Raw genomic sequence first — 23,084 nt, 5'->3', positions numbered from 1 at the left:
AAAACAGTTAAATCAATTTCCTTCTATCTGCGCAATATTGCCTAAATCCAATGATGGTTAAATAAGACGTTCATTACTCCGATAATGAAGCACTTGGATTACTACAAGTCCATCTGAGAAGTTTTACACGCTTCGTTTCCTCAAGCACATGTAACTTCTTGAGAATAAGGCAGCAAAATATCATAGTTCAAGCTCATAAATATAATTACATCAATCCAATCCTCAGTACACGTCACTAGGTCCAACACGGAAGATTTTAGAAGATTTTTGATTTCATAATAACAGGAATGACCACACTGTGGTCACAACCTGTGAAAAAAAATCTGGGAGACGCACATTTAATGCGCTGTTAATTAATTAACTCAACACCTTTCATCCATGTCACCCTCCTCGCGGTTATATCAGAATGATCAGATTATCACACGGTCATGGATTGCTTCACCACAATTAATTAATTAACTCAACACCTTTCATCCATGTCACCCTCCCCACGGTTATATCAGAATGATCTGATTGTCACACGGTCACGGATTGCTTCACCACAATTAAATAATTAACTCAACACCTTTCATCCATGTCACCCTCCCCACGGTTATATCAGAATGATCTGATTGTCACATGGTCACGGATTGCTTCACCACAATTAATTAATTAATTAACTCAACACCTTTCATCCATGTCACCCTCCCCACGGTTATATCAGAATGATCTGATTGTCACACGGTCACGGATTACTTCACCACAATTAATTAATTAACTCAACACCTTTCATCCATGTCACCCTCCCCACGGTTATATCAGAATGATCTGATTGTCACACGGTCACGGATTGCTTCACCACAATATGGGACCATTCAAAAATTATGTAACACTATTTGTTTTAGTAATCTGCGTAATGTAAAGCTTGATTATGTAACGCTTGAGTACCGTGTGTTCTGATGGGCATGATTAAACCTTACTATTATTCGACATATGATTACATTTTTCAGGGTCCCTCATCGTGAATAACACTCGACCCAAACAAAGCCAATGGAAATCTGACGCAACAAGCCCCGGCAGTGTATTGTGTTATAATGCAAATGCACAATGTATAATGCAAGTATACTTGATGCACGGATACACGTCATGGGATGTGACGTGCCCACGGGGGAGGAGTCTGGCATGCTGAGCCGGGGGTGAAGAACCTGCTGTTGTGAGCTCTTGGGCACAGCCTTATTATCTGAGACCCAAGTAATGATTGGTTTGCTTTATACTGTAATAAACAGTTGAGCCTTTGCTGTTGTGAAGTCCTTGAAAGCGCCCAACGTGACATGACCTACAGGCCTGATATATTAGGCCCACCAGAAAACCAAGATGGCGGCCATATAATTTCATCTCGGTGCTATGGTGGGTGGAGTCAAGCAACAGACATGGGTATGGTCTTGCAGCTGTCTGACCAATGGGTGCACATTTCAAAAATCGACCCCCAACAATATCCCCAATAACAACAACAACAACAACAACAACAGCAGCAGCAGCAACTGCAAAGCTCTTTAAAACCTGCAACATCAAAAATCAATTGGTTCCTGCCGAGATTTCCAAACTGATCGCAACTTATACCTCGAAAGAAAGCCATGATTGAATAAAGGGAATCTCCCAGTAATTTCTCGCACTTGGGTGAGGACTTTTAAAATCGATCGATAATTTGTCCGATATGATCCTCAACTATGAAACTTGATGCCTTTAAAAAAATTCACGCTTATTAATTATTGTTTTAAATCTTTCCTGAAATTCTAAAACATTTCTTACCGTTTTTTGTGTTGACTTTCCCTTTTCTTACCTCTTCTTACATAAGTAAAGCATTTTACTTTTTACTTATTTCTTCTTCATTTTGACAATTTACTTCTGACCTGAAAAGTGCTACTTGAAAAAATAATTGCTTATAACTTGACAAGTGATGCAAATTTATCTGGTTTGTAACTCCAATTGGTGGTTAGTTTAGTCTATTTACACCAGGTCAAGCAACTTCATTTTTTTCTCATTTTCAGCTCACAAGATAGATATCAGCCCCCCAGAGCAACCAATGTTACAAAAATCATCAGAGACATCGGCCATGCTTTCCTGGCTCCCTCCGAATCCATCGGTGGGGGTCCATGGCTACAAGGTGGAGCATAGCAAATTGGGAAGCAATAAGTGGTTCTGCTGCCATCAAGCTGAATATCTTCAGGAAACAAATACGACTGCGGTGGTTCCTGAGGACGGCGAGTACATATTTCGTGTATTTGCTGTTTACACAAATGGCCAGAGCATCTGTAAGGACATTCCAGGCTCCATCCACTTATGTGAGTTATAGATTCCATTATTATGTGAGTTATAGATTCCATTGCCATGTGAATTTTAGATTCCATTGTTATGTGAGTTAAAGTTTCCATTGTTACGTGAGTTATAGATTCCATTGTTCTGTCGGTTATAGATTCCATTGTTATGTGGGTTATAGATGCCATTGTTATGTGAGCTATCGATTCCATTGCTATGTGAGTTATAGATTCCATTGTTCTGTCGGTTATAGATTCCATTGTTATGTGGGTTATAGATGCCATTGTTATGTGAGTTATAGATTCCATTGTTATGTGAGTTATCAATTCCATTGTTATGTGAGTTATAGATTCCATTGTTATGTATTATATAATCCATTGTTATGTGAGTTATCGATTCCATTGTTATGTGAATTATAGATTCCATTGTTATGTGAGTTATAGATTCCATTGTTATGTGAGTTATCAATTCCATTGTTATGTGAGTTATCGATTCCATTGTTATGTGAATTATAGATTCCATTGCTATGTGGGTTATAGATTCCATTGTTATGTGAGTTAAAGTTTCCATTGCTATGTGAGTTATAGATTCCATTGTTCTGTCGGTTATAGATTCCATTGTTATGTGGGTTATAGATGCCATTGTTATGTGAGCTATCGATTCCATTGCTATGTGAGTTATAGATTCCATTGTTATGTGGGTTATAGATTCCATTGCTATGTGAGTTATAGATTCCATTGTTATGTGAGTTATAGATTCCATTGTTATGTGAGTTATCAATTCCATTGTTATGTGAGTTATAGATTCCATTGTTATGTATTATATAATCCATTGTTATGTGAGTTATCGATTCCATTGCTATGTGAATTATAGATTCCATTGTTATGTGAGTTATAGATTCCATTGTTATGTGAGTTATCAATTCCATTGTTATGTGAGTTATCGATTCCATTGTTATGTGAATTATAGATTCCATTGTTATGTGGTTTATAGATTCCATTGCTATGTGAGTTATAGATTCCATTGTTATGTGAGTTATCGATTCCATTGTTATGTGAATTATAGATTCCATTGCTATGTGAATTATAGATTCTATTGTTATGTGAGTTTTCAATTCCATTGTTGTGTGAGTTATCGATTCCATTGTTATGTGAATTATAGATTCCATTGTTATGTGGTTTATAGATTCCATTGCTTTGTGAGTTATAGATTCCATTGTTGTATGTGTTATAGATGCCTTTGTTATATGTGTTATAGATGCCTTTGTTATGTAAATTGTAGATTCCATTGTTATGTGGGTTATCGATTCCATTGCTATGTGAGTTATATATTCCATTGTTATGTGAGTTATCAATTCCATTGATATGTGAGTTATCGATTCCATTGTTATGTGAGTTATAGATTCCATTGTTTTATGTGTTATAGATGCCATTGTTATGTGAGTTATAGATTCCATTGATATGTGAGTTATAGATTCCATTGCTATGTGAGTTATAGATTCCATTGTTTTATGTGTTATAGATGCCATTGTTATGTGAGTTATATATTCCATTGTTATGTGAGTTATCAATTCCATTGTTATGTGGGTTATCAATTCCATTGTTATGTGAGTTATATATTCCATTGTTATGTGAGTTATCAATTCCATTCTTATGGGAATTGTAGATTCCATTGTTATGTGAGTTGTAGATTCCATTGCTATGTGAGTTATAGATTCCATTGTTATATGTGTTATAGATGCCATTGTTATGTGAGTTATAGATTCCATTGTTATGTGAGTTATCAATTCCATTGTTATGTGGGTTATCAATTCCATTGCTATGTGAGTTATATATTCCATTGTTATGTGAATTATCAATTCCATTGTTATGGGGATTGTAGATTCCATTGTTATGTGAGTTATAGATTCCATTGTTATGTGAGTTATAGTTTCCATTGTTATATGTGTTATAGATGCCATTGTTATGTGAGTTATATATTCCATTGTTATGTGAGTTATCAATTCCATTGATATGTGAGTTATCGATTCCATTGTTATGTGAGTTATAGATTCCATTGCTATGTGAGTTATAGATTCCATTGTTTTATGTGTTATAGATGCCATTGTTATGTGAGTTGTAGGTTCCATTGTTATGTGAGTTATCAATTCCATTGTTATGTGGGTTATCAATTCCATTGCTATGTGAGTTATATATTCCATTGTTATGTGAGTTATCAATTCCATTGTTATGTGGGTTATCAATTCCATTGCTATGTGAGTTATATATTCCATTGTTATGTGAGTTATCAATTCCATTGTTATGGGAATTGTAGATTCCATTGTTATGTGAGTTGTAGATTCCATTGCTATGTGAGTTATAGATTCCATTGTTATATGTGTTATAGATGCCATTGTTATGTGAGTTATAGATTCCATTGTTATGTGAGTTATAGTTTCCATTGTTATATGTGTTATAGATGCCATTGTTATGTGAGTTATCAATTCCATTGTTATGTGGGTTATCAATTCCATTGCTATGTGAGTTATATATTCCATTGTTATGTGAGTTATCAATTCCATTGTTATGGGGATTGTAGATTCCATTGTTATGTGAGTTGTAGATTCCATTGTTATGTGAGTTATAGTTTCCATTGTTATATGTGTTATAGATGCCATTGTTAAGAAAATTAATCATTTTCAATTACCAATCAATAATTTGCCTTAAACCTTCTAAAACTAGATTTCATTGTCTTCAACTAGAAATTGTTAAATAAGGTAACTTAATAATGTACAGTTGCACATGGAACTTACTAGTTAGATATTTGTGAAACAATCACATAATGAACATGTGCATTTAATTGTGTAAGTGATTTTTCCTGCCTTAACTACTACTGGGAAGGCAATGGCAAACCACCCAATATAACCCTTGCTAAGAAACTGCTTCCACAGCACTGATGCTCTTATCGAGTAGGAATCGGAATCAGAATCCTCAGTTATTCAGTTGTTGGTGATTTAGATTCTGGAGTGACTATATTTGTGATGAATGTTAAGATCTAGACTTTATAAAAATCAGTCCCAAGAATGCGTACTGCTTATCGTGCGCTCGCCTCACAAGTGAAAGTATAGCATGGTTTGAATAACAGACAAGGTGAAGTCTTTGTTAATTTTCCTCACTACAAATATCTGTTTACTTCCCAGTATGTAGGATCCCAGTTGTTACTTGATTGGAAGACTTGTGTTACACTTAAGGGTGGAGGAAAGGGGGGTTAGAGATTACCTTTGAAGAGATAGAACTGTATAGAATAGTATGGACCGTGTGCAAGCAGGAAGCAAATCTCGATGTAAGGATGTCGGGACCTGGTAGCTTAAGGATTTTGTTTGAATGTGCACGATACAAAGGTCATGCTTGTAATAAGATAGAGAGGGATTAAAGTTAGGGAAATGTGTGTTAAACCTCTTGTAAACATCCACTGGGCGTGCTGGGTGACATCTCTGTAGAACAGAGTTCACACCAGCCCAGAAAAACAAAGCAGAAAGCTATGGGATTCTGGCAGACAAGGAGAGAGGGGGCGGACTGAAGAGAACTGAGAAGGATTGGTGAGATTTGAGGAGGATTGGTGAGAACTGACGATTGGTGATAACTGAGGGGGATTGGTGAGATCTGAGGAGGATTGGTGAGATCTGAGGTGGATTGGTGAGATTTGAGGTGGATTGGTGAGATCTGAGGTGGATTGGTGAGATCTGAGGTGGATTGGTGAGAATTGAGGAGGATTGGTGAGAACTGCGGATAATTGAGCAGGCACAGTTCTTAAAGAATTGCGAGAAATCTGAGAGAGGAGGGGAGGGGGGGGCGGGGAGGGAGGAGGAGCCTCGAGGTGTGTGAGGGAGTAACCAATCAGTACACAGAGAAGCACTCGATTGAGTGAGGAGAATGAACAGTGAGAGAGAGAATGAACAGTGCGCTGTGGAGCTCGCATTTTTGGAGGGGAGAAGTGTGGAGTTCCAGGGAGATTGATCTAGCAAAGAAGGAGGAGTGATTTAAGGAGGTCATCCTGCCCACCTGCTTTGGCCCTGGAGCCGTTCTCATCTTCCCTCCCTTGCCAGTTAATCGTTCTGCTTCTTCACCTAGCCTTTTCGTCCTGCTGTCTTTGCATCACCTTTCACCTCATCATGCCCACCCCCCGCTGCCACCACAGATAAGTCAGCTGGTTGTGTCCCTCACACCAGCTGTGCTTGTAACTGTGGTAGTGTGCTTGTGAGAGGCGCCTTCCATTTTATTGGATTTATTTTACCTCCTTGTTCACCTCATTGCATAGAGTTGTTATTAAATTCATTTTCTCTGGATGTGTTTTGGGAATAACCCCGTTTGGTTATAAAAGCTAGAAGGTCCTTGTGATTCTCCCCAGCCATGCGCGTGAGCTTATAGCGCAATAATTTGGAACACCTCGGAGTTATAACCCGTTTCGGTCAATCCATTCAAGGGGCGGTGTTAACCAGCCTGTGAACACGACAATATGTATGTGTATGCATGTACTGTATGTGTTGATGTATGTGTGTATGCATGCATGTATGCATGTATGTGTGTTTATATGTATGTATGTATGTATGCATGTATGTATGTATGTGTGTATGTATGTGTGTATGTATGTATGTGTATAATAGCTGCATTGCCTTTGAGTCTTCATTTGATGATGGACATTTAACCAGAGATCAAATCAGACTTTTTTTAGCCTACTTTTCAGAATATCATTGAAGTGTCAAGATTACACAAATAAATGTTTGCTGCCTTCTTTCCACAGTGTCGCAAGCCAAATTTACACGTGGCCTTGAAGATATATTGTTACCAGAGGGGGAAGAAGCCACATTTAGTGTGGAGCTTATGAACCCCATGAAAGGCCATTGGCTGCTCAATGGTCAAAAAGAAATTGCCAGTGAAGGCCGCTTTAAGATAAAGCAAGATGGTGGAACACACTACCTGTCCATTAGCAAAGTAGAGAGGGAGGATGATCAGATGAAGGTGAAGTTTGTCTGTCGAACAGAAGAAAGTGCTGCGGATCTCCATGTTCAAGGTGCCTGCCCTCCATTTTTATGAGACATCAGTTGTTCATATATATTTTTTCTATGAATACAAATGTGATTGCTGTTTTAATCTGCTAAATAATTACATATTAAATATGCTTCTGCTCAAATGCATTGATAAAATGTGGAAACTTTGGATTTCAGTCTCAATTAAATGATTGCCACTCAAGTATCACATCTCCAAACTTTATACCATTTCGTTTTTCTCTTACCTGACTCGTGTTGAACTTTACCTACTTAATCTCATCCTATATGCAATGCCCCATATATCAAAGACTTCCCACGAATATGATCTGAACTTCCAACCCATGTAGGAAAATGTTCGGAGAACGCTTGGATTGGGAAGAGGGTCAGAGAGCGGTATTCAGGATTGCAAAGCAGATAGCGAAAGAGAGGTGTGATGTGATGGGGGTGAGTTGCTTGAAGGATGAAGTGGGACAAATCGTTGTGGACCCAGATGGAATTAAAGGAAGATGGAAAAGATATATGGAAATGCTGTTGAATACAGAGAATGAATGGGATGGCAACATAGAGAGTAACCCAGTTTTAGGGCCGGCAGAGAAGATAACTGAGAAGGAAGTTGAGGAAGCGATAAAAGCAATAAAAACCACCTTTAGAGGCCATTTTCCCCGCAAAGCGGGGGTTGGCCTTTTTCGGGCACCGTGGTTGTTGTTGTTTTTTGTTGGTCCCCTTTTTGAAGCAATGTTTTACGGCCGGATGCCCTTCCTGCCGCCAACCCTGTTTGTCGCCTTTTACGACAAACGATACGAAGCGATAAAAGCAATGAAGAGTAGAAAAGCGGGAGGGCCGACGGGAGTTGTGGGAGATATGTTGAAGGCAGCAGGAAGTTGGGGTGTGAAGAGAATGACAGAGATCTGTAATCTGGTGGTGAAAGAAGGCCGCATTCCAGTGGATTTGGAACTGAGTACCCTCGTCCCTTTATACAAGGGGAAAGGTGACCCTCTGGAGTGTGGCTCGTACCGAGCGATAAAGTTATTGGAGCATGGAATTAAGGTATTGGAAAGGGTGTTGGAGAGGAGGATAAGGAAGAAGGTGAAGATCGACGAAATGCAGTTTGGATTTATGCCAGGAAGAGGAACGACAGACACGCTCTTTATTGTGAGGCAGTTGCAGGAGAAGTACATGGAGAAGAGGAAGAAGTTGTTTCTTGGGTTTGTTGATCTGGAGAAAGCATTCGATAGGGTTCCACGCGAAGTATTGACATGGGCATTGAGGAAGTTAGGAGTGGAGGAATGGTTGATCAGAGTAGTGATGGCAATGTACAAAAGAGCGCGCACAGCTGTAAGGATGAAGGACGGGAACAGTTGTGAGTTTGAGGTGAAGGTGGGAGTGCATCAGGGGTTGGTAATAAGTCCACTACTATTTGTCGCTGTGATGGAGGTGCTGGCTCAGAACGTAAAGGAGGGTTTACCGTGGGAGTTGTTGTATGCAGATGATCTGGTGTTGATTGCGGAAAGTATGGATGGACTGAAGGAAAAGATGAACAAGTGGAAGGAATGTATGGAAACAAAAGGTCTGAAGGTGAATATCGGAAAGACGAAGGTGATAGCAAGTGGTAAAGCATGTGGTGAGGTGGAAAGAACTGGGAAGTGGCCATGTGCTGTGTGCAGGAAGGGTGTCGGAGTGAAGTCCATTCCATGTACAATGTGCGCTGAGTGGGTTCATCAAAAATGTAGTGGTCTGAGAGGGTCATTAACCAGTGTGGCAGCTACATTCAAATGTAAGGTGTGCACAGAGGGAACTGCAGATGGAGGAAATGTTGAGTTGGGTCTTGGAGACGGCGTGAAGCTGGAAGGTGTGAAAACATTTTTCTACCTCGGAGACATGCTGAATGGAGAAGGTGGATCAGACTCGGCAACGGTTGCTAGAGTGAGATGTGCATGGAAGAAGTTTCGGGAACTGAGTGGTGTGCTGATGAGGAGGGGAGTGTTGTTGAAGCTGAAGGGAAAGGTGTATGCTGCATGTGTGAGAAGTGTTATGATTTATGGGAGTGAGACATGGGTAATGAACGTAGTGCAGCAACGAAGGCTGGAAAGGGTGGAAATGCAAATGGTTCGGTGGATGTGTGGAGTATCGTTGAGAGAGAGGAAGACAAATGATGAATTGCGAAAGATGATGGGAACAGAGCCTGTGATTGATGCTGTGAAGAGGAACAGGTTGAGATAGTTTGGTCATGTGTTGAGGAAGGATGAAAGTGACTGGTTGAGAAGAGTTATGGAAATGAATGTAGAAGGAAGTAGAGGACGGGGAAGACCGTGAAAGACTTGGCTAAAGATGGTGGAAGAAGAAATGCGGGCAAGGGGGTTAACAAGGAGAGATGCAGAAAATAGGGCAAAATGGAGAAGATTGTCATGGGGACCGCAAGGCTAACCCCCGCTCAAGCAGGGAAAATGGCCTTAAAATGCATGTTGTTGTTGTTGTTGTTGTTGTTGTTGTTTCAACTATCCAAAATAGAATCACTTTAAAAATTCTACTCGCTGGATCCGGATCTGGATCTTCACAAAAATCGAACCAATTCCTCCTTGTCACACACACAACATGTCCAACAAGTTTCGTCCAAATTCATCCATAATTTTTTGCGATATCCTGCTATGTATCGTTTTTAGCCCCATCACTCAATGGTGAAGAATCACTTTAAAACTTAAATAATTATCATATCCGAATTCATATTCAGATCTTCACCAAAATCGAATCGATTAGTCCTTGTCAGACACCCAACCGGTCCACCAAGTTTCGTCCAAATCCATCCAGAACTTTTTGAGATATCCTGCTGTGTATCGTTTTTGGCCCGATCTCCCAATGGTGAAGATTTACGTAAAAAATTATTGTAGCCGGATCCGAATCCGGATCTTCACCAAAATCTAATCATTTCGTCCTTGTCACACATGCTCGCTCGCTGCCAAATTTCGTCCGAATCCGTCCACAACCCTTTGAGATATATATATATAAAATAACCACCTTTAGAGGCCATTTTTCCCCGCAAAGCGGGGGTTGGCCTTTTTCGGGAACCGTGGTTGTTGTTGTTTTTTTGGTCCCCTTTTTGAAGCAATGTTTTACGGCCGGATGCCCTTCCTGACGCCAACCCTTTTTGACGCCTTTTAACGACAAACAGGGAATTACCAGTGAACTGGTACTCAATTAGCCGACCTCGGAAGGATGACAGGCTGAGTCAACCCCCCTGGCGTTAATTCAGCGATCGACCGAGATTCGAACCCAGGATCCTGGGATCCCAAGCCGGCACCCTAGCCGCTAGCCCAACACCAGGGTTGAGATATCTTGTTCACAATCGGACAGACAAACAGACAGAGAAACAGACAGACAGACAGACAGACAGACAGGGGTGAAAACATAACCTCCATCCACCTTTGGTGGTGGAGGTAAACAGAAATGGTCATAACCTCTGTCCACCAATGAAACCGATTCTCTGTAATATTAATTATTTATCAATAATAATCATTGGCATCCTTACCTGTTGCTCCTCTGATGCAGAAAAGGAGTTTTGTTGTTTTATGCAGATTTTGATCATTTTGATGCAAAGTGATGTTGAAATTCCAATATTGTCAACATTTTCACAATAGTTCAGATGAGTACACCTTAACGATTATAATATTTTGATGTTTTCAACGATTACTTTGTACTGATCCTTTTTTTACATCTTCTATTCTCTTTCCTCTACATGTTTTATGGCAATCCCAGCTGTGCCCCAGACGTTACAGCTTTTAGAAGACCACAAATCAGAGTTGACAGTCACAGCAGGAGAACCCGTGATCCTGATCTGTCAGACATCCACTCGTAATTGCTTTGCGAAGTGGTTACGTGACGGACAGGATCTGATAATTCGGCGGAAAATGGATGAAGATTTAATAGAGTTTGTCGACAATAAGAAGACAACTCCCCAAGATGACATTTCATCAGGAGAAATTCCAGATAGGAAAACGAGAACTGATGGGATTGCAGAAAAGAGAGAAGATGATGAGAATCTGGAACAGATGGACCATGGAAACAACATTGATGACAAGGTACCTGGTAAGACGGAAATGTTACGAAGCAAATGCATTCCAGAGAATGAGAAGGAAGAAAATTGGAATGAACCGAGGACCAATGAAATTGTGGAAGAGGAGGTGGAAACAGATGTAACGGGAATGGACATTCCAAAGAGAAACAACACAGTGGAAGGAATCCAGAAAGGTGAGAAAGAAGTGACAATGGATGAAGACGAGTTTTTGATGGACGCCCAAGACTGCATCCGACGACTAATCATTCAGAAATCACGACTGGAACATTCTGGAATCTACCAATGCTCCACAAGAGATGATGTCATTACTTTCAAGCTGGTTGTGGAAGGTTTGTTTGCAACTGTTCTACTAACAACTAGGAAGTTTTAGGTCTTGCTCTTTGTCATTTATCCACAAATCAGAACACGTAGAAAGTTGCTTTTGTTGCTCATGAACGATGTTATGAGCCCAGCGTTGTAGAATTGTGTAGTATCGTTATTTTCTTGAAGCTTGTGATTAGGAATGGTAGTTAATTTTCAAAGTGTCCCTGTGTTGTCCTAGTGGTATAAATTTTGTCTTTGTCTGCTCATTTAAGTGTTTTTTTATTTTGTATTGATGTTGTCTTTTTATCCTCAAAACCAGTTGAATCTGTGGCATACAAACTGTTTGAGCATCTGACGCATGGAAATGCCTGAATTATTCCAGTTCATCTGGATGTTAACTGATAAAAGTACTGACATAGGAGAGAATATTTGGGGTCTTCCTGCCTGGAATGTGAATTACAGGTAAATATGCATTCTATCCAGCTTTGAGAGGAAGACTGGGAGAGAATCATGAAATAAAATAAAAACTTTCTGTGGACAAATATTGCTGATGAAGGGTGCAAAACGTGACACTGAGGTTAATCAGACATGACATGACATCAGAAACTCACCCATTGGCTGTCTGGATCAGCTTGCAAACCGATGAGCTTCCTCACAATCATCAGCAAGGTCACGGAATCCACAATCGCAGTTGATGTGAAATCCTTCCTTTTCTCCAGGTGCCTCATCTCACACCATCAGTTCGGATTCAGAAATGGTCACTCTGCCTTGAACATGCTGCTCCTTCTCTCCCAACAATGGATGGAGGTCCTCAATATCAGACATGAGATCAGGGCTGTCTCTCTGGACATATTTCAAACTGTCTCTGGAAAGTCTCTCTGGAAAGCTGGAGCTTTCAACACAGTCCATCTACTTTCTCAACAAACCAAAGTCTTCAAGATCATTGGTGATTAATCTTGCACTGAAGCTGAGTCGATCACTTCAGTAGTCTTGTATCCTTTCTGGTCTTGCACCCTCTGCCCTCTCCGCATGGTTTGTTCCCCTCTCCCAGGTATCTATGGGATGGACGGGGTCCACCAGCAGCCTTCTCCTAGTGAAACTTCCAAAATACAGAATCACTGCTCACCTCCACTCATGTGTTCTTCTTTTTTCCACCTGTGAAACCAACTTCCACATTCTCTTCCATGTCATTCTTCCCTCCAGGTCTTCAAGACAGCTGTTCACCACCATCACAAACCACCCCCGTCCAAAACCTTGATCTTTTCTACACCAATTAGAATTAAACCATCCCTTACCACTCCCAACATTTTGCTTCTGTATCCATCTTGTCCACCTCTTGCGATCTCCAATACGTTACATCATTACCTGCATCTCCTCTTTATCCATTCCCTTCTGCTCTTGGCATTTCCCTCCCTTCTCCTTCTGTTGTTCCTTTTGTTATGTTGCGTCCTGATCGTAATTGAAAATTTCCCTCCGGGGTGGTAATTTAATTGATAATTTAATTCTCTTCCTGGTATTGGCTATTTGGCTGAAGAACAATCCCACGCAGATGTATGCAGTGGTACGGTAGCTCTGATTCGCTCATGCCTATAGCAGGTGGAGTCTAGGCCACTGTTTAGATAGCAGAGCCTTGTTAAAATCTATATATTAAATAAATATGAATATATTGATAATATGAAAGTAATATAATATACAAAGATTATATCATTACATACCTCCTCTTTAAACTAACACTTACGTGTTGTTCAGCCCCTCCAGACAAGTTTATGTATGAAGGTGATGCTGATATCCAGCGAGACCTTCATTTGATTGCCGGAGAGCACCTGGAGCTCACCTGCCAGGTGTGTCGGCCTGGGGTTCCTGTAAAGTGGTTTCATGGTGGAGAGGAACTTTTGCCAGGAGATCGAGATCAGCAGGAAGCAGATGGAACATGGCGACGCCTGTTGATCAATCGTGTGGATCTTGAGGACTCCGGTTCATATAGTTGCCTCACGAATGATGACCAACTGGACTTCTGTGTCACTGTATCTGGTAATTACGTTGGGGTTGGGCTGTGAAAATTTTTCTATAATAATAAAAGGCTGTGTGTGTGTACTCCCTATGATATAGAGCATGATTTTCAAATTTCAATAATTCAAATATTATTTAAAAATATTTCAAAAATATTTCAAATATTTTCAAATATTTCAAAATCTTCAAAAATTTTCAAATTTTAAAAAATCAAATCAAAAATTTTTGAAAAAATCTTTTTTTCTTTTTCTTTTTTCAAATATTTCAAATATTGATATTTCCAAAAATTGTGGATGGGGGACAAAACTTGGTGTATAAGTTGGTTAGGCGACAAAAACAAGTCTATTCGGTTTTGGTTCAGGCCCGAATGCAGATACGCCCTATCAGTGGGATACAAAGCGTAAACTGTTCAACCTGGCAGAGGTTGTTGTGCGTAGCATGGTGTGCCAGTTGTAGGACGAACAATGAGCTGGATAAATTTCTGGATGTTGATTTCTATTAAACGATGAAAGAGCTTAAAGTTGAGTTCCTTAACCTTGAGCTGGATGGAGTTCCTTAATAATTGAGTTCCTTGACTCTTGGCCTACACCAGCAAGAGCTGTTCCTTATTCGGCATGCTGGGAGTGTTTTCGGGGTTGGATGTTTTGCAAATTTTTGTCAGTGGCAAAATATTTCCAATAATTCCCAGAGAATGATGAGAATAGGAAAATAACATGCGCACTCTTATTTCTTTCATTATTCATAGACTTGCACAGTCTCCGATCATGCGTGCTGCATTAGGCCTTGCACGGTTTACAGCACAAACAATGGACGAGTTGCATCACATACCATACAACTTATCCAATTGTAAGTTGCATGCATGGATTATTTGTGCATCGATTTGCAAGTATTTTTTAAATCACATGACCTTAATCACATTAGCAAGTGCTAACACCTTCATATCAAGACCAATGAGTTAGACAGGGAGTCTGGAATATCTACCACATAAAACAAAATGTCAGTTTGTGTGTTTGTACAGATGTCTGTCCCCCTCCATAAGGGAAGGTTTTAAAGGTCAATATTTTAACACGAATGTGTGTTCACTACGGTCTATTTTTGAGGATAAAAGAAACTCGAAAAACATTTTCCATAAAAGAATTATTATGTCTTTTCTATTGGAATTGTAGACGGTGGCTTGCAAACTGAGCCTCAAGGGCGGTGTACAGAAGTGTTTTTTTAAATAATAAATACAAGGCCCAGGGAGGTGAAATTCGTTACACATGATGTGCAATGCGCGCAGAGTAAAACGTATTCATTTACATCCATATTATGCCCAATGAATAAAAGAGTTATAAGCATACCTGATACTAGGCTGAAGCTTCAGACTTTGGCAAGCTCATGAGATGGAAACACTCACCCAAGCTTTTTGTTTCCTATAGATCTGTTTACTTGACTTGAGACTTGAAAAGGAACATTCTGTGTGAATGATGTATCCATGTCCTTGCCATTGGTGTAATATTCTCTACAGCGCAGCCCACAAACGAATTTGCGAGATAAAAGTGACAACAATTATTTCAATAAAAGTGACAACGACAACGATAAAAGTGACAACGATTATTTCTATATCGCCATTGTGTTTCTATACAATTATATAATTATATTGTGTTATTATATAATTATATAATTAATATAATTATAATTAATAATTATAATTATAATTAATTATTATATAATTATAATTATTATTATATTATTAATTATTATATTAATTATTATATAATTATAATTATATGTGTTATAATTATATATATTATAATTATATAATTAATTATAAATAATATAATTATATAATTATAATAATTATATTATATAATTATAATAATTATATAATTAATACAATTATATTGTGAGTCATTATATGGCCATTGTGTTTCTGTTTGGCCATATATGGCCATTATATTCTATATTGTGCCATATTTCTATATGGCCAAGTGACAACGATTAAAGTGACAACGATTATTTCTATATGGCCATTTTCATCCATTTCTAGATAAAGGTTATACTTTATTTTGATGAATGAATTGTAATTTTGCTGTCAATCTCCAAGGTTTGGCAAGTGGTATCTCAATGTTGTCTGATATATATGATCTAGGAATGCAAGAAATAGGATTGGCAATGAGTACGGTACATTCTCTTTTGAGCAATGTCTCCTGTCAACCCCCATGAATCTTACATACTGTAAATACAAATATATAACCTTTCTTTCCCATGGATGCAGCACCTCCAGAGAAGTTTACTCGTACAGGTGGTGCCATTGTCCAAGGAGACCTAAATCTTATAGTTGGAGAGCGGCTGGAACTTAGCTGCCAGGTGTGCCGGCCTGAGGTTCCTGTAAAATGGTTTCATGGTGGAAAAGAACTTCTGCCAGGAGATCGAGTTCAGCAGGAAGAAGATGGGAAATGGCGACGCCTGGTGATCAATAGTGCGGATATTGAGGACTCCGGTTCATATGGTTGTCTCACGAAGGATGACCAACTGGACTTCTGCGTCACCGTGTCTGGTAATTACACTGGAGTTGGGCTGTGGCCATTTATATTGAAATGTTCATTGATGGAACTCGAATAAACGAGCCTTTGAGGAGTTTTGACGTGATTTTAGTCAGGACACAGGTACACAATGTGGAACAAATAGTGTTGGGGTAGAGTACATTCATGTTTTACCGTGCTTATGTCGTGCCTGACGAACTGGCTTGTGAATGACTTAGGCGAAAAACGTTTTTCTGGCTGACCGCACAGGAAAGTGGAAATATGAGGCCATTAAATAAGTCATAGACAGATACACAGTCACCCCCTCTATTTAAAAGGTACCATGGTATCTATCATGTCCACAAATGGATTTTAGTCGAGTATGATTAATACCCTGCACTGATTGGGCAATCCAATATATTTAACTAGCGAGCACCCCCTCTCTCCGGTTGGGAGTAGCCGTGTAGGCCCACCAAACATGGATGTGTATCGGTTACCGCTGGGTGTACACAATCGCCTTGCACCTGCCAGGACGCGGCCAGGGCGCAATCGCCATGCCGGGCTCGTCCGGACGGGCCCGGACGCGCCTCTCCCAGGCATGTCCGAACTCGCTGTTCCCGGGCTCGCCCGAACCTCCCGGGCACGCCCGGTCTCGTCTTTCCCGGGCATGCCCGCTCTCGCCTTTCCAGGGCTCGCCCAGAGCGTCTGGGCATGCCCGCTCTCACCTTTCCAGGGCTCGTCCAGGACGCCCGGGCATGCCCGCTCTCGACTTGCCAGGCCTCGTCCAGCATGCCCGGGCAGGTCCAGACTCGCCTTTCCAGGACTCGCCTTTGACACCCGGGCATGCCCGGTCTTGCTTTTCCCGGGTAAACGCTCCGGCATAAATGTGTATATATATTGCTGCCCGATAAACGGGCGTTTCAGAGTACCCGAGTTTGATACGTGCAATAAAGCAACTCGGACGAATTTCCGTCTTTGGTCGCGTCAATTCGTTCGACTCGCGTTGGAGCACAGCTCCTTCATTGGTGACCCCGAACATGGATACGGCAGTGACTCTTAAGCTGCCTACCTTCTGGGAGGCTCACGCGGCTGTTTGGTTCGCCCAGGCGGACTCCCAGTTCGCCCTGCGAGGCATCACCGCGGACGGCGTTTCGACCACGTCCACGTGGACCTGGTGGGTCCCCTGCCCCCATCGCGGGGGTTCACCCACCTGCCCACCATGGTGGACAGGACCACCAGGTGGCCGGAGGCCGTGCCCCTCACCTCCACCACCACCGCCGACGTGGCGCAGGCGTTCATCGCCACCTGGGTCGCGCGCTTCGGCGCACCGGCGGACATCTCGTCCGACCGCGGCCCACAGTTCACGTCCGAACTTTGGGGCGCGGTTGCCCGCTCGTTGGGAGTCACTCTCCACCGCACCACGGCCTACCACCCCCAAGCCAACGGGTTGTGCGAGCGGTTTCACCGCTCCATGAAGGCCGCACTCATGGCCGGCCTTCAGGACGACGGATGGGCCGACCGGCTGCCGTGGGTCCTTTTGGGCCTCCGCACGGCCCCCAAGGAGGTCCTCCGGGCGTCCGCCGCCGAGCTCGTCTACGGCCAGCCGCTCCACGTCCCGGGCGAGTTCGTGCCCGACGCTACCAGTCCCTGGTCCGCCGCACGCCAGCGCTCGGACCTCCAGGAGGCCGCCCGACGATTTGCCCCCGTGCCAACATCCCGCCACGGTGGCCCCCAGTCCTACGTCCCCCCGGCGCTTCGCACAGCGGAGTACGTCTTTGTGCGTCATGTCGCACACCGGGGGCCACTCCGGCCGCCGTACGACGGGCTCTTCCGGGTCCTGCGACGGGGCGACAAGTCCTTCGTCGTCGACTTCGGCGGCCGGTCGGACCGGATTTCTGTGGACCGCCTCAAACCGGCGCACATGGACGTCGACCGACCACCACGGTTGGCCCTTCCTCCGCGGCGAGGCCGCCCCCCGTCCACAGTTCCCCCCGCTCGCACACCCACCACCACATCGGACCCCCCCCCCCCCACGACCCTCCAGGGGTCGCTTCGGCCGGGTCATCCGGACCCCCCTTAAATTGACCCTGCCGGTGCAGGTCGATTCTGGAGAGGCGTGTGTAGCGGTTACCGCTGGGTGTACACAATCGCCTTGCACCTGCCAGGACGCGGCCATGGCGCAATCGCCATGCCGGGCTCGTCCGGACGGGCCCGGACGCACCTCTCCCGGGCATGCCCGAACTCGCTGTTCCCGGGCTCGCCCGAACCTCCCGGGCACGCCCCGTCTCGTCTTTCCCGGGCATGCCCCTCTCGCCTTTCCAGGGCTCGCCCAGAGCGTCCGGGCATGCCCGCTCTCGCCTTTCCAGGGCTCGTCCAGGACGCCCGGGCATGCCCGCTCTCGACTTGCCAGGCCTCGTCCAGCACGCCCGGGCAGGTCCAGACTCGCCTTTCCAGGACTCGCCTTTGACACCCGGGCATGCCCGGTCTCGCTTTTCCCGGGCAAACGCTCCGGCATAAATGTGTATATATATTGCTGCCCGATAAACGGGCGTTTCAGAGTACCCGAGTTTGATACGTGCAATAAAGCAACTCGGACGAATTTCCGTCTTTGGTCGCGTCAATTCTTTCGACTCGCGTTGGAGCACAGCTCCTTCAGATGGATGATTTATGTTTGAGAAGTCAAAGAAATGTAAAATTCGCAAGGATAGCACTGCGATCAATAATCTAAACACCAGGATGAGCCAGGAGGTGAGGAAACCGAGTGATATAATAATCACAAAGACACCGCACAGTAATCACCAATATTGTAATCACCGCTGTGGGAGGTGAGGAAACATGACGTGAGGCAACGCGACGTGAGGAAACGCGACGTGAGGCAAAACGATGTGAGGGAACATGACGTGAGGACACACGACGTGAGAGGAAACACGGCGTGAGAGGAAACACTGCGTGAGAGAAACACGGCGTGAGAGGAAACACGACGTGAGAGGAAACACGACGTCAGAGGAAAAACGACGTGAGGAAACGCGACGTGAGGCAACGCGACGTGAGGCAAAACGACGTGAGGGGACATGACGTGAGGACACACGACGTGAGAGGTAACACGGCGTGAGAGGAAACACGGCGTGAGAGGAAACACGGCGTGAGAGGAAACACGACGTGAGAGGAAACACGACGTGAGAGGAAACACGACGTGAGGAAACACCACGTGAGGAAACATGACGTGAGAGGAAAAACGACGTGAGGAACACGACGTGAGGAAATATGACGTGAGGAAACATGACGTGAGGAAACGCGACGTGAGGAAACATGACGTGAGTAAACACGACGTGAGGTAACACGACGTGTGAGGAAACACTACGTGAGAGGAAACACGACGTGAGAGGAAACACGACGTGAGAGGAAACACGACGTGAGAGGAAACACGACGTGAGAGGAAACACAACGTGAGGAAACACTACGTGAGGAACCACGACGTGAGGAAACACGACGTGAGGAAACACGACGTGAGAGGAAACACGACATGAGAGGAAACACGACGTGAGAGGAAACACGACGTGAGAGGAAACACGACGTGAGAGGAAACACGACGTGAGAGGAAACACAACGTGAGGAAACACTACGTGAGGAAACACGACGTGAGGAAACACGACGTGAGAGGAAACACGACGTGAGAGGAAACACGACGTGAGAGGAAACACGGCGTGAGAGGAAACACGACGTGAGAGGAAACACGACGTGAGAGGAAACACGACGTGAAAGGAAACACGGCGTGAGAGGAAACACGAGCCCCGGTACACATAGGTTGTCCGTCCGGCAGTCCGTCCGTCCGTCCGGCTGTCCGTCCGTCCGTCCATCCGTGATAGGTTTTCGTTACCATGACAACTTGAGAACGGCTGAAGGGATCTTAGTCAAACTTGGTGCAGGTATGTGTAATGAGGTAAAGATTAACTGATTCGATTTTGGGGTAACGAGGTCAAAGGCCAAAGGTCAGAGGTCATGTTAGGTAAAATTCCTGTTACCGCGATAACTTGTGAACCAGTGATGGCATTCTGACCATATTTTGGTACACTGATGTAGAATGATGTAAAGATGAACTGATTAGATTTTGAGTTCAAGAGGTCAAAGGTCAAAGTCTGTAATATGTCTATAACTTGAGAACAGCTGAAGTTATATAATTCAAGCTTGGTCCAGGTATGTATATGTCGAGGATAAGACCTCAAGGGAAGGAAGAAGAAGAAGAATCAGAAGAAGAAGAGCAACAATGTTTAATAAAATCGATTACATACACACGTGTGGAGCGAGGCTCAAGAATGTACCGCCTACACGCAGCGGACAATTCCTCAAGACACTCGCTGAAAAATAAGTGGAAAGGCATTTCATTTATAGCAAAATATTAGACAAGAATCTGCGCTAAAGACATAGCAATACTGGGCCATAAGAACAACACCTCCCATTGTCCCGTCCTATAGAAGGCCACATTTAGACAACAAGATGTAAGCATAATGATAGGCTGAGCCTTTTTGGCTTTTTATCTAAACATATCAGACCCGAGCGCAGGCCGAAGTAAATATTCTCATACACTAGGCTAAATGGTAGATGAATGATTGGATACACATGCTGAATAAAATAACAATCTAGGATATGTAATGTCTATATTTCTTCCGAGGTGTTAGGTTACGTCCTTGCTTTAGGAGATATACTGAAACTACAAAGATATATAATTAATTATTCCCTTCGTGAAGGAGGCGTTTGGCGCCATGTTTTCCTGTACGTGGGTCGCGAGCATTTTATCTACTGTTTGGCACATAATTCAAGGACTTGTTTATTGGGCTAAGGATCCACCCTGCACCTCGAGCCTCGAAACCACATTTTGTACACTCACCTCTGCCTGCAGTTGAGTTCAAATCAGTTTTTCAGAAGCACGATATATAATTTCAGATGTTATGATCAATTAAGCCATGGGGTCTAAAACCCTAATGGCTGACATTCCTTCCTTTGTCTTTACAAGACACCTCCTTGGAAAGACACCAAATTCATCAATTAGTTACATGCCAGGCATGACATAGCGTCACGTATGCTCAAAGAGAGATACCGGCCCTAACTGGCCGTCTAACATTCAACGCATAAATTGTTAGCCATGATTCGCGACGACGGCGCCTGGTTGAGAGATTGCTGCCGCCCGCCAGATTCCGAATCCACCCTCGCTGCAGCGTAGGTGCGACCCGGTTGCCAGCCAGATTAAGGGGCCCTCTTTATGCAGGTGAGGTCCTCGCGAATCAGGGCAAACAATCGACGTTAAATGCCATCAAGCCCTGTGAATGTGATTTGCTGGGTGGTGTAAATAATTTTTAAAAGAACGTACACTTTCTAAATCACAGATATAATCATCCCAACTAAACTCATAATCATTATCAGAATCCCAAGCATCAAATAGGTTCATCGATCACCCCATATACTCCTTCCTTTTCTGCCAACAACATATCCAAAACCACTTGATTCTGCATCACCATCGTTTGCATATGCATTAATTCGTTTTCTAATTGTAGTTCTACGATTCAGGTTTCCTTTCCAATTCGTTCCATTACTAATGCGAGACTATCTATTTGCCAATCATTCATAATACATAAGAGGCGTTAGCCAGTACACGCAAGGGGTTTTCCACACAAGTATCACAATCATCACAAACATCGATGCAGGCATTAGCCAGTAGCCAGTCCCCACAAGGGATTTTCAACACAAGTATCACAGTCATCACAGAAATCAATTAAAATTCTGAAGCGCTGGTCACATCTGCCTTGTTGAAGGACCCATTCAGGTCGACGGCCTCTGTGGTCAAGATCATGGTTTTCCAACGGCGGTTTCTTCATCGTCCATCCTGAAAAATACTTTCTTACACACACCATGATCAATTCCTAGCCCCCCGTCCCACTAATTGGCATTTAGTTACCCTCTCTCTCAGATGGTTGGCTTATTCATAGCCGCATTTCCTGTGTCGTGTCTGGAAATTCGAATGCCATATTTACTTTCACCAATTTCCGAAAATACCTTCCTTTTAATCATCTTCCCTACATGTAATAATAATACATGATTTACCAAATTTACCTTGGGAAAAATGGATCCCAAATAACAAGTCCCTCCCCACTGTTCGAGTAGGTATGGATATGCCTTATTTCCACAAATTAACATTACTCCATGGGGTGGGATAAGGGCCGAGGCCATGCATTTACTGATCTCAACGCGGGTGGCGCTTGGTGTTCCCCAAGATATGGTTAGCTTGGTTACGTTATGCTGGGCTTGGTCATCTATGGTTATTCCAAGGGGGTCTCCCTTTTCTCTCCCTCTGCCCACCATAACTGGCAGACAGACAATGGCGAGCCATAAGCCCCAAAATGACATTGCACGAACCCTTTCAATACCTGTCTAAACCTACTGCCATTTAACGACGCTTCCCAGATGACGGCTCCCATACACTATTCTGGCACAAAATTGTTGCATCCCACAGATGCCACGATTATTTGAACAAACTCATTTTCCTAATCCACCCTTTCAATTTTCATTTCAATTTAAAGTCAATCCAATGTCCTCTAAATACCTCTCTTAGCATCCCATGCACCTGTTGCAGACACCTGTTTTAGCCTCTGGCCCAATAGCTGCCCAATAAACAAATAATAAAAGGAAAATAACCTGATCTATTTATTGAAATAGACCTAATCCTCATGTTGGTCAATGTTTTTCTACCCACTGTGGATCTGTGGTGGTGCGTTTGAGGTGTCTGTGTTTGTGGGTATGGCCAACTTACAATGTGTGGCATGTACCCAGGACGACTTGCCCTCACAAAACACCGCTGTTGGTGTGATCAGAAGAACTTGGTATG

General features: G+C 43.0%; 1 protein-coding gene across 1 annotated transcript in view; it reads left to right on the top strand.

The window, feature by feature from the left end:
- LOC137413152 (obscurin-like protein 1) overlaps window positions 1–23,084 on the top strand; it is a 135,967-nt gene that overhangs the window by 36,738 nt on the left and 76,145 nt on the right. Inside the window, exons 5-9 of the mRNA XM_078782520.1 lie at window positions 2,028–2,321; window positions 7,075–7,344; window positions 11,072–11,719; window positions 13,443–13,724; window positions 15,961–16,242. Of these exons, the coding sequence (XP_078638646.1) occupies window positions 2,028–2,321; window positions 7,075–7,344; window positions 11,072–11,719; window positions 13,443–13,724; window positions 15,961–16,242 (1,776 nt within the window). The remainder of the gene's footprint in view (window positions 1–2,027; window positions 2,322–7,074; window positions 7,345–11,071; window positions 11,720–13,442; window positions 13,725–15,960; window positions 16,243–23,084) is intronic.

The sequence above is a fragment of the Myxine glutinosa genome, chromosome 7, assembly GCF_964187855.1.
Source record: "Myxine glutinosa chromosome 7, kmMyxGlut1.1, whole genome shotgun sequence".
Classification (NCBI taxonomy): domain Eukaryota; kingdom Metazoa; phylum Chordata; class Myxini; order Myxiniformes; family Myxinidae; genus Myxine; species Myxine glutinosa.
This window is presented reverse-complemented; position numbering and strand designations above follow the sequence as displayed.